The 11894-nt window shown below is 44.5% G+C and overlaps 1 protein-coding gene and 1 pseudogene across 1 annotated transcript; both read right to left on the reverse strand.

Annotated features, from left to right (window-relative positions):
• Positions 1-229: 229 nt before the first annotated feature.
• Positions 230-6644, reverse strand: LOC139833907 (polyadenylate-binding protein 3-like; annotated as a pseudogene).
• Positions 6645-7403: 759 nt separating this feature from the next.
• Positions 7404-11653, reverse strand: LOC127313341 (uncharacterized). The gene is made up of 2 exons (XM_051343875.2): positions 8488-11653; positions 7404-8023 (listed from the first exon to the last, which is right to left on the reverse strand). Exons 1-2 carry the CDS (start codon positions 11315-11317, stop codon positions 7638-7640), a joined length of 3216 nt encoding a protein of 1071 aa, XP_051199835.1. The 5' UTR covers positions 11318-11653; the 3' UTR covers positions 7404-7637.
• Positions 11654-11894: the final 241 nt, after the last annotated feature.

Raw genomic sequence — 11894 nt, forward strand, 5'->3', positions numbered from 1 at the left:
GTACGTGGAAGAAAGGTCAGCAGCACTGAGAAACGCTCGAGGATGACGGTGCACAATCGAGGTTGGTAGTGTCATGGGAATCATTCGAGGATGATAATAGCATCATCGATTTCTTGTCCTTCCCTTTGTCGCAACGTTCTTTTTTTTATTATGGGTGATTTATTACTCATAAAATGCAATTACACCCGATCTCTGCATAGCTAAGATGCACACAGCCGTTCGAAGAGTCTCAAAGTCTGGAGTGCTAAAAAAGGCGAATTACATATCAGACATGAGCAAAGTAAAACGCCTAAGGTGAAGGCGGCGGCCCAATCCGTAGATTATGATGCCACCCATGTAGGAAAAAAGTATCCCTCGTCGTGTCCTCCAACCGTATACAGACCTCCATAAACAGGTCCACCTTCTGCAGCGCATACCACGAACGGAGAGTAGCGGTACATCTATAGATAACCTGCAAGAGAGAACAATTCTTATAATTAAAAACTTTGTCATTTCTACGCAGCCATAGCAACCAAATAATGGCAAGCGCCCCCAACCTAATAAACGTTCTAAATCTGTGATCGATTCCGTGAAGCCAATTACCGAAGATGTTGGCCATACTAGTCGGCGGATACAGATCAGAAGCTACTTGGATGCATGACCATATAGATCTGGCAAAGCGACATTGAAAGAACAAGTGTTTAATTACATCAACATGTTGACAAAAAACACACTGCGTGCTCCCATGCCAATTACGTTTCACAAGATTATCTTTGGTTAGGATTTGTTGCAGAGTTCCTATTGCTTGTAAAACCTTGTTCTGAAGATCAGTCGTAGACTCTATTAGGTGAAGGACCCCATGCTTCTCTAGCTCAAGTAAAATCCCAGTTACCTTTGCAGCAAATTCAGGCTCGAGTTGTTCAACCTAAGGTGGACAACTTCTCACCCAGATTCTACCAAGCCAAAACCAATATTTAAAATGAAAATCCAACCTTCATAAACATAAACGGTAACTATGAGCATGACATGTAAATGTAATATCGACTATTTTTCAGTGATCAATCTCTAATATAGTGTGAAAATGGAACCCTACAAGCATGAAGAGTAGAGTTAGATCGTCATCACCCCATGTTGTTTCTCCATGTCAAAAGAAGCTAGAGTGTTGTTGTTGGAATATGTGAAGCACAGACAGAAATATCATTTTGTGTGAAGGCCTTGGATACAATGGAATTCGAGAGACCTGGGGGAACCATCACGGTGGTCGCAGCTCCATTCATGTATGTGATGTCTTGATTGCCAATTGGGTGAACCATCTGCATAGTAAAAGCACAATAAATCAAATGAAGTGACATTTGATTCCATAATTTGACCTTAGCTAGATATATCCATTAGCAAACATTATGTCGGTTCATGATTAAAAATGGGTCATTCATTGGCACAAATACATGTTGTTGCTTATGCATTTGTTGAACCCACTTCACGCCAAGCATCCACCCTCTTGCCTTGGTGCGTTAGCCTCGGTATGTTGTGTGGCATCCTGACGTTATGGACCATTCCATGGAAGAATATTTTTCTTGGATATTGTTGATAGCCAAAACTAGGAAAGTGTTGTGGCAACATGACATGCGGCCCAGGACCGGAGTACTGATGGGCAACAATATTTTATGGTGTCGCGGGTACTACCACTCCTTTGTTCTGAGCACAAGCAAAGTGTGGTTGGAAACAATGTGGTCAACATAAAGCTTATTGTTTGTCGCTCTAGAGTTCTCAACATTAAGATGGTATATTTTAATCATTTTCAGCGCAAGCATATACTTCTACAAATACTAGCAAATTCAATGTCAAGATATTCAGTGACAAAAGCATCAAGAGAACTGGTTGTTATCACCTCAATTTATTTCAACATTAAATATCATCAAGATTACATTATCACATCACTATTGACTCACACTTTGTATGTTTTGATTAGCACAAGATATACAACTTTACAACTGAATAGTTTATTCTATTTAATATATTTACACATGAAAGGGAATGGATAATAACCTTTATACAACAACTACACAATGACCTACGACAATGTACACCAACGATATGAACATATGGTTCACTAAATGTAAAATTACCAAGTCAACGGATCAAACAATAAAGCCATTAGTTATTAGGATAAAAAAATCATAAAAAAGCAGTTGAGAACTAAGATTTACCACTAGTATAGCTCTTCTTTCCTCCTCCCGTTGAGCTACACAAATATACAATGGTTTTTTTGCCACCCATCTTTCCATTCATCTCTTAATTTGTTACAATTATTCAACATTATTTAAAAGTAAAGCTATTCAATTGAAAGCAAAGACATCGTCATATAAAATTAATCGATAGTTATGTATTGAACTTACACCTTTATTTACAGCTTCAACAGTTTTAAATGACACAAAGCCATAACCCTTGCTCCTTCCTTGTGAATCATCCATAACGTAAAAGAATGTCAAAAACACATTGAGCCAATATACTAAAAAGGGGTACTAATAAATAAATATATAATTACCTTGCATGACTCAAGCTCACCAAAAAATTCAAATAAGTTTTTCAACTGCACATCACTAATGATATCGTTTACATTCTTCATATACAAATTGACCAAATGTCTAAATTTCTATTTATCTCGCATTAAAATTTGGCCTTGAGCTCATCTTGTCTTTCTTCTTCTTCTTCTTCGCTCTTCCAACGTACATAATCAAATCATTGGACATCTTAAGATTTTTAATAGCTTCAATGGAACACTCTGATCTCTTATAGTTAACAAATTCAAAACATCTAGAACTCCCATCAGCATCTCTCATAATTATAGCACTAGTAATTTCACCAAATGGTGCAAACTGTTGACGCAAGTCATCTTCCGTGTATTTTTTTGGGATGTTCTTTATGTACACATTTGTAAATGTGCTCACATCTGTAATGAGCTGCCTCTCTTGACGTCAAATGAAGCGACTAACAAATATTCATTTGCCAGCATGCCATACCACTGATGGCATCCATAGCAGACTTCTTGTTTGTGAATTGAGAAAAACCATATCCTTTTGATTGACAATTTTTTTAAAATGGCCACTTTGCATGAAAGAATAATGTAAAGCCAGAAAACATGTTGTTCAAGCAATTGTTGTCAATGTTTACCTCAAGGTTTTTGTTGAACACATTTGCGATCCATTTCTTCATAGTGTTGGGTCCCTATTTGAAAACATAACATGGATATACGTTTCATTGATAAGTGTAAAATTTACATATTCTAATGCACTGTTAGTGGCAAATGATCACATACCAAGTATGTTATAAGAGGTAATCCTATTGTCAAGCTCAAGCAACTAATACAAAAAAAATGTGGTGCATACACAATGCACATCTTGTGTTACAAAAGAAAACCTATGTGTAGCATGATTTATATTATTATATACAACAAAGCACATACGATATAATCTATGATATATTAACCATTACCGAATGTCCAAGGCATAAAAACGTAGAGAATAAATATGAAATTGAATATCTTAACCACAAAATGGCATGTTTATGAGGTACCATGCAGCATACCTAGTACAATAATAGCTTAGAACACCATAGTGCGCAGACTAAATAGAACAACTCTTAACAAAATTTTAACTTGAAAACAATGGTTAATATTTGAAGCCATGCACTCAAGAAAAACAACAATCAGTCTTAATGAACTTGAAAACAAAATGCATGAAATAGTTTAAAACAAAATATTGATAATTGACTGCCACAAATAAGAAAGATAATACCAAGAATAGAAACTTGCCATTTTGCTACAAGAACAAAAATAAGTAGAAACAACAAACTAGTGAGTTCTAGTTGTTTTTTTACAAATCTCACAATTATTCCATGTTGGTTTCGAAAATCATTTCCATTTACATTATTTTCAGATCAGGCACACGAATCGGATTTTGATTCCAACATTTGTGTATGTGTTCAGCCAACATTTTCTACAACTAGTGGTGAAACTAGAAATTTTCTACAACATTTTCTACAACCAGTCGTGTATTTTAATTAGAAAAACAATATCATTGCCTCAATTGTTGACAACCACAAAGTTGAACTTATGCACTGGATTAACTTATATCACAACCTACTAATCTCAAGATTTCATATAGACAGATCCAATCTAAAAACAACCCCTAAGAAATTATAGCTGGATTATGCATCCAACAACAAATCTATCATATGCATCACTAAAGCATTGTAGCGTCAAACATCCCCAAGAAACGTTACTCCCTCCGTTTTTATATATAAAACCGCCACACATTTCGAGGTATAAAATATATATTATATAACTTTTAATAATAATGTGACAAACATAATATGAGTTATATGTCACCAAAAGTATCATTGGATTCATTTTTGAAAGATCCTTTCAATGATATGTTTTTCTGTTACATAACTTACTTTTTATCCATTAAATTGTTAGTCGAAGTTTTGACTCGGAATACTCAGTGGCCTTATATATATAAACGGAGTGAGTACCACATATCCATCATATTATTATCAAACTTTTGATATTCTGAAGCCAATCCAACATGAGCTATTTGGAAGTTTATTCTTATTTTAGTGCAGCCTAGACAACAAATAACTATGATTGTTTGAATAGCTTATTGAAAAATTCCTAGGTTCATGAGGGTTTAGTCTATCTCTATAATACTCCCTCTATGCCAAATTTTAGTTTGGGTTAGTTTTGGTCAAAGTGAAACTCTTTGAAGTGCACAAATTCCACTGTTATTTTCATAGGTTTTAAAACCAAAAATCCAAAAGAAAATTATCTCTACAACTTTGCTACATGACATGCTTGTGAAGCCACTCACTAACGGAAAACAATATGAATCTTAGCCAACTTCAAAATAAACCACATAATATAGTTGAACAAAAATACTACAATTTATCCATAATCGCCAACTCCGAAATGTGGCGCCATAAATAAGATATACGATAGTACAACACCAAATATAGAAACATCTTACAATATATATTGCGACAAGTAGTTTTTTTCCCAAAATCATACACCACAATTCGGAGTCCGATTACAACATCATTTTCATGACATATTTTCCATGTAAATGGACACCAATTTGGATTACAGCGTCGGTGTTTGTGCTCGATATGTATTCGTACATTCCCATAGTAAAACTCAAAAGTATTCACAAGAACAAAACTAAACTTCTATAGCGGACGACCACAACTTCTATATATTATATTATATACTATATATAAAAGCTGAGGGGATTTGCTGCTCCCACACCTATTTGGGCACTGTTCACACACGTGAATAGTGTTCCATCTTTTTTTGCTTTTTAAAAATAGTTGGTAGTACATTTTTTTGTAATAGTTTCTTGGTAGAAATATTTAGCTTTCGCAGTAATTTATCGCGTTAGCTATTTAGCGAGGAGGTAAGTACCTATATTTTGGTCCTGCCGACGTCTCTTTTAGTCGATGAAAATATCATTTTCTTCTTTTATGTGCATATTTTTCGACTGGTGTATATTTTTCTCGCTTCGGCACCGCGTCTACTTTTTAGTGTTGTGTATTACACTTTTTTCGCGGTCGTGCGATTATCCGGCTTTTTTATCCATACTATCATTTTTTATTTATTAAAATATTATATCCGCGATGAACAATGGTAGTGATTAGTACCTAAATAGTGTTTCCAACAGTTATGTTCTTTTTTCGTACAAACTTCACTTTTAGCGGTAATTTGGAAAAAATAATGCTAGATCATATGTCGCCCTTTTATCCGGCAAAAATTTTTATTGCCTACTTCAACACAATTACTGCCGCCTATTTTTAAAAATGCTCAATGATTTGTTGATTCTTCATTTGGGAAACATATCACATTGTTGGACCGTTCGTTGTGTCGCCCTTTTATCCGGCAAAAAAAATTATTGCCTACTTCAACACAATTACTGCCGCCTATTTAAAAAAATGCTCAACGATTTGTTGATTCTTCATTTGGGAAACATATCACATTGTTGGACCGTCCGTTGCCTCTTTTATCTGATAAAAGTACTACTTCATACTGAAAAAGCAATATTCAGAAAAAGGTTGAATTGTTCATTATCTCTTTTGTCAGACAAAAATATTACTAACTACTTTGGAAAACATACTATTTTCTTCCTTGCAAACAAATTGTTGGATCATTTGTATTCTCTTTTGTTCGTAAAAAATACTTCTGCCTACTTAAAATCCTCTTTTACCACATACAAAATACCGTTTATAGAAAAACTACAACGCTAATTTTCGCCTCCTTAATTCGGAAAACATACTATCACCTTCTTCTACACAACTTGAGATAAAATAAAATACTAATCATCTGCCCTCTTTTTAATTTATTAGATATATTACTTCATTTATTATTTATTTATCGCCTAAAGCTTACCCTACGGGCGCGGTGTGACGCCGCGCTGCAACTTCCTAGTATGAACCTAATAATCCCAAGGTTGCTAGATCTAACAGAAAATATCCCCTAAAACATTATGGTAGTCCTATCTTCTATAGCATACTGTACATGGTAGTACACCAGATTGAACATAGCCTATGCAAAAGATGTAAAGATATGATATGCACCGTCCTCCGGCGATGTCGCGGCATACGCGGAGAGACACCATGGGGGCGATCTGGCTGAAGATCGCATACAGCTGCCCCTCGGCGACGCTCCTCTCGAGGTCACCTACATACAGCCGTACAGGGAGGCCCTCGAGCCAAGCGCCGGCTCAGCCGCAGGTGCAAGAAACGGCGTCACCATTGGGGCAGCCGGGCCGCCATTGCCACCGTTGTTCGCCTACCTGCAGGTACAGGATGCGGCGTCACGAGAGGAGGCAGGTGTGGAAGGCTTGCCATTGTCGGCTGACATTGAAAGCGAACGTCCCTGAAGACGGCGCACCGCCGCGGCAACAGTGATCACCTCAGAAGACGTCGCGACCGGCGGCCCCCTCCTCTGGACAACACGACCACGATCTCAGCTTGAAGGTGAAATAAAATCCATAATCCTGTTTGGATTTTATTTCGATTTTTTTTACATTTTTTTTAAAAAATTCTGTTATTCGTACATTTTCTTGAGTTCGAAGGTAAAATACATCAATCATTCACATTCAGTTCTTCAGTTCGAAGTTTTCACTATTCCTTTTCTTGAGTTTAAAATTTACATTTCCAGTTCGGAAGTTTTAGTCCAAATGTTGTGTCGAATTAGTTCCTACAGTTAGGAGATTAGTTCTTGTCGAATTCGAAGATCCTACAGTTAGGAGATTAGTTTTTTTTGTCCTGCTTCGGTTGGATGCTGGCATCATATCTCTTTTCTTCAGTTTTGCAGTAGGCCTAGTAGGCGCATTTTTTATACCCAGCTCATCTCATGCAAGAAAACTGCAAACTGAGCAGAAAAAAGTGAACTGAAGAGCACGGTGATCAGTAATGTATTGCTACAGCAAACTAATAACCGAGAAATTCACCATTCAAGTTCCCTAGAATGAGCTACAACGCCATTTGAAACTGTACAAGAAACTACTAACCAAAGCTAGCTAGGCAATTATCAAAATCCTACTCTCTTTTTTCTTTTCCACCTCCAGTATCAGCATCTCCCGATCTCCAAAAGAACAATGCTCTAGTCAGCCTTCCTGGCTGCCAGGCTTGATGAGCGGCTGCTGCGACGTCTTAGCCCACTCCTCCGGCGGGCTCTTCACCTCCTTGAGGAAGGCCACCACCTCTTTCATGGTCGGCCGCTCCCCCGGTGCAGGGTTCACACAGAAAACAGCAATGCCCAGTGTCTGCAGCATCTCCTGGACTAGCTGGTCCGGCATGCCGCGCAGCTTCGGGTCCAGGATGTTCACTGCCGGCTCGTAGCTCCCCATCTTCTTCTTCGCCCACTCCACGATGTGAAGGCTGTCACTGTCCATCGGCTCGATGGCGCTCCGCCCGCTCAGGATCTCCAGAAGCACCACGCCGTAGCTATAAACATCACTCTTCTCGGTGATGTTCGAGGTGTATGCGTACTCTGTGAGGAGAAAAACAAGTGTCAAACCATTGTGCCCTAAAATCAACTATAGCTAGCAGAACAATAAGTGTAACGTGCATTGCTTGACATCAGTACAATTACTGAATCAACACAGCGTTGTGCTAAGCATTGGAATCAATGGCATAAACTCTACATGCATCAGTGGGCAAGGATGTTTGTGATATGAGAAATTAACAGCTATATATATTATTACTATGAAAGGACGATGTCAGCTAGTCCCTCACAAGCTTAAACCACAAGGATCGACAGTCAATGAAGTACCATGTTAAATTGTTAAGGTCACTAGAAGCAACCACAGGTCAAAGATTCTTGCATAGGTGTTGCTGCTCTTTTACGCTACTTTGAATGCTGAAGAACCATGTCTAAATGATGAAGAAAGTTTAGAAGAGTAGTGCAGTTTAGCAGGAATAACCCGAACAAAAAGTTTAGCAGGAACAACTTGCCTGGAGCAATGTATCCATAGGAGCCAGCGATCCGTGACATGGCGTGATGATAACTGGGGGAGTTCATGAGCTTGGCCAGCCCGAAGTCAGCCAAGTAGGACTCGTACTTGGAATCGAGCAGTATGTTGTTGCACTTGACGTCCCGGTGGAGTATTGCGGGGACACAGTCATGGTGCAGATAGGACAGCCCCTGCGCCGCCCCGATGGCGATCTTGTACCGCGTATCCCAGTCCAGGCCCCTGTTCTCCTTCAGGAGCTCCTGCAAGTTGCCGTTGGGGACGTAGTTGTAGAGCAGGAGCTTGACGGTCTTGTTCGAGCAGTAGCCAAGCAGCTTGACAATGTTCCGGTGCCTGATATGACCCAGTATCTGAATCTCGGCAGCGAACGCGTCGATGGGCTCCTCCTTGGTCGTCTTCCAGAGCTTCTTCACCGCGATGACATCCCCGTTGGGCATTTCAGCTCTGTACACAACTCCTGAGCAACCCTTGCCGATCACATTCTCATCTCTCAGGCATTCCAAGATGTTATCAACGCAAAAGTTGAGCTTCTGAAATGGCGTGAACGTCCATGGGTACGAGAAGTCGTTACCGCCCACGGCCGACAGGCTCGTCGCCTTCTCGCCCACAAGCCTCCTGCTCCTGGTGATGAGGATCCAGACCACGACAAGCAACAGCGTGATCGAGCCCAAAACGGCGCAGACAAGGATCACTGTCCTCACGGTCTTCATAGTGGTCTTGCGAACCGTGTCGGATGCACAAATGTGTCCATCATAGGACTCACATAGAGTGGGATTGTTGATGTAGGAATTCGATGACAATGTCTTGAAGAACGGTGTCACCGGGATCGCGCCGGAGAAGTTGTTGTACGAAATGTTGAGGGCCGTAAGGCTGGTGAGGGCGCCGAGCACCGAGATGCTACCATAGAGGCCATTGCTCGACAGGTCGAGCGACTGCAGCTGCGTCAGGCCAGACATCTCCTCTGGCAGCTCGCCGACGAACCTGTTCCCACTCAGGTCCAGGCTAATGCTCAGGCTTGACAACGCGCCGATCTCCGGCGGTATCGGGCCGGAGAAGTTGTTGCTGCTGAGGTCTAGCATGGTCAGCTTCTGCAGGTTCTGAATCGACCTGGGCAATGGCCCAGAGAGCATGTTCTTGCTGAGGATGAGCTTGTTGAGGTAGCTGAAGTTGCCGAAGCTCGCTGGCATCTCGCCGCCGAGCTTGTTCATGCTGAGATCAAGCTGCTCCAGGTTGACGAGCGCCCCGAACTGCGGAGGTACTGGCCCGGTGAAGCTGTTGTTGTGCACGTCGAGCAGCTCCAGCACCGTGATGTTGGCGAGCTCGGCGGGCAGCCGCCCGGTGAACCTGTTGGAGTAGAGGTCCAGGAACACCAGGTTCTGCAGCTTGCCAATCTCCCTGGGTATCTCGCCGACGAGCTGGTTCTCGCCGAGCCGGAGCCGGACCAACGACACGCAGTCCGCGACGCTCGGTGGAATGGGACCTGACAGCGCGTTGCCGAGCAGGAGCAGCTTGCTGAGCTTCTGGAGGCCGAAGACCTCGTCGGGAATGCCACCGGTGAGCCGGTTCCTGGACAGGTCCAGAGCATACAGGTCGGCGCAGTCGCCGAGCTCCGGCGGAATCGAGCCGGACAGGTCGTTGCCCCAGAGGAACAGCACCTGCAGCGCCTTGAGGTCCCCTAGCTGCGGTGGTATCGCCCCGGAGATGCCGTTCTTGTCGAGCTGCAGGGTGGTGAGGCTGCTGCAGTTGCTGAGCTCCGGCGGTATGCGGCCCGTGAGCTGGTTGTCCGACAGGTGCAGCTGCTCGAGCGCGGCGAGACCGCCGAGCGCCCCGGGCACCTGGCCCGAGAGGCGGTTGCCCGACAGGTCGAGCACCACGAGCGCCGAGCATGTGGAGAGCTCTGGCGGGATCTTCCCGGTGAGGGCATTGCCCCAGAGCAGCAGGCTGGTGAGCTTCTGCAGCCTCCCGAGGTCCGGCGGTATCGGGCCGGAGAGCTTGTTCATGTGGAGGTAGAGGTTGCGGAGCTCGGCGCACCCGCCGAGCGCGGCCGGCACGGGGCCGGAGATGCTGGTGTCGTACAGCGCGAGCGTCTGGAGGTTGACGAGGTTGCCGAGCTCGTCCGGGATGGGGCCGGACAGCCCCGTGGCCGCGCCGCCGAAGACGGTGAGGTTGGAGAGCGCGCCGAGGGAGGGCGGGATGGGGCCCGTGAGCCCCGGGTTGCCCCCGAGGCGCAGCTGCTGGAGCGCGGTGAGCGCGCCGAGGGAGGCCGGGATGGTGCCGTTGAAGAGGTTGTCCTGGACGCAGAGCACCTCGAGGGCCGAGAGGTTGGCGAGGGTGCGCGGGACGGCGCCCGTGAAGCGGTTGGAGTTGAGGAAGAGGTACTGCAGCGCCGACAGCGCGCCGAGCTCGGGCGGGACGGCGCCGTAGAGCGCGTTGGAGGAGAGGTCCAGCACGCGGAGCGCGGCGAGGGACGCGTAGGAGGGCGGGATGGGCCCGGAGATGTTGCAGGTGGAGAGGTTGAGCAGCTGCAGCGAGGAGAGCGAGGCGAGCGGCGGCGGGAGCGCGGAGAGGTTGAGGAAGGTGTTGGGCAGCGAGAGGGAGACCACCCGGCTCTGCGGCGAGCACGTGACCCCCTGCCAGGAGCACGGCGTCGCGGCGGCGGGGTCCCAGGAGGGCAGCACCGGCGACGGCGCCGTCGGGAGGAGGGACAGCAGCGCCTTGCCGTCTGGGGACAGTGCCGCGGCCGGCCGGAGCGCGGCCAGCGCGGCCACCAAGAGCACCGCCAAGAAGAACCGGGCGGCGCGCCGGTGCGCCATTGTTATTCCGGCGATCAAGAAACCAGCCGCGAGGAAACGGATTAAGAAGAGGTTCTCCTTGTACTATTTCTTATCGGGAGCGGCACGGTGAGCGAGCTCACCGCGGCATGGGATCGAGGAGCGGAGCTCTTTGCTTGCTAGTGGGAAGAGGAGCTGCGAGGTGGATGACGAGGCATGTGGGAGTGGAGTGCGAGGCAATGAGGCTTTGCTTTGAGCTGGTGCTTGCTTGAGCAGCACCCAACTCGCATATGGAGGAGGAGGATGCCGGAGACGGAGACGCTGCTCTCTGTCAGGTTTTTTTTAAGCTCTCTTCAGTTTAGCTTAAACCCTGGAATTGGGGGTTACTAGTAGTAAAACCTCGCTAGGTATGGTCTTATCTGCGCTTCTTGGGAGCGGCGGAGTATTTAATGGAGGCTACGTGAGGTCTTCTCAAGTAGGTCGGGGCCTAGCAATGTCACTGGGTTTACACTTGTTTATTGATGCCGATTTTGATCTTTTGCTGCTTGGCTTTTGCGTCCGTGGTAAACCAAAATCCATTTCTTGCATCCTTTTTTTTCAGTTTTCCTCGAGAAAACAT

The sequence above is a fragment of the Lolium perenne genome, chromosome 7, assembly GCF_019359855.2.
Source record: "Lolium perenne isolate Kyuss_39 chromosome 7, Kyuss_2.0, whole genome shotgun sequence".
NCBI classification, from domain to species: domain Eukaryota; kingdom Viridiplantae; phylum Streptophyta; class Magnoliopsida; order Poales; family Poaceae; genus Lolium; species Lolium perenne.

What these genes read in the sequence shown, in the direction of transcription:
- LOC127313341 (XM_051343875.2), bottom strand. Translation starts at nt 11,317, where the DNA reads ATGGCGCACCGGCGCGCCGCCCGGTTCTTCTTGGCGGTGCTCTTGGTG. An exon ending in CTATGGATACATTGCTCCAG is followed by an intron (nt 8,024 to 8,487) that starts GCAAGTTGTTCC and finishes TTCTCCTCACAG; the next exon opens with AGTACGCATACACCTCGAAC.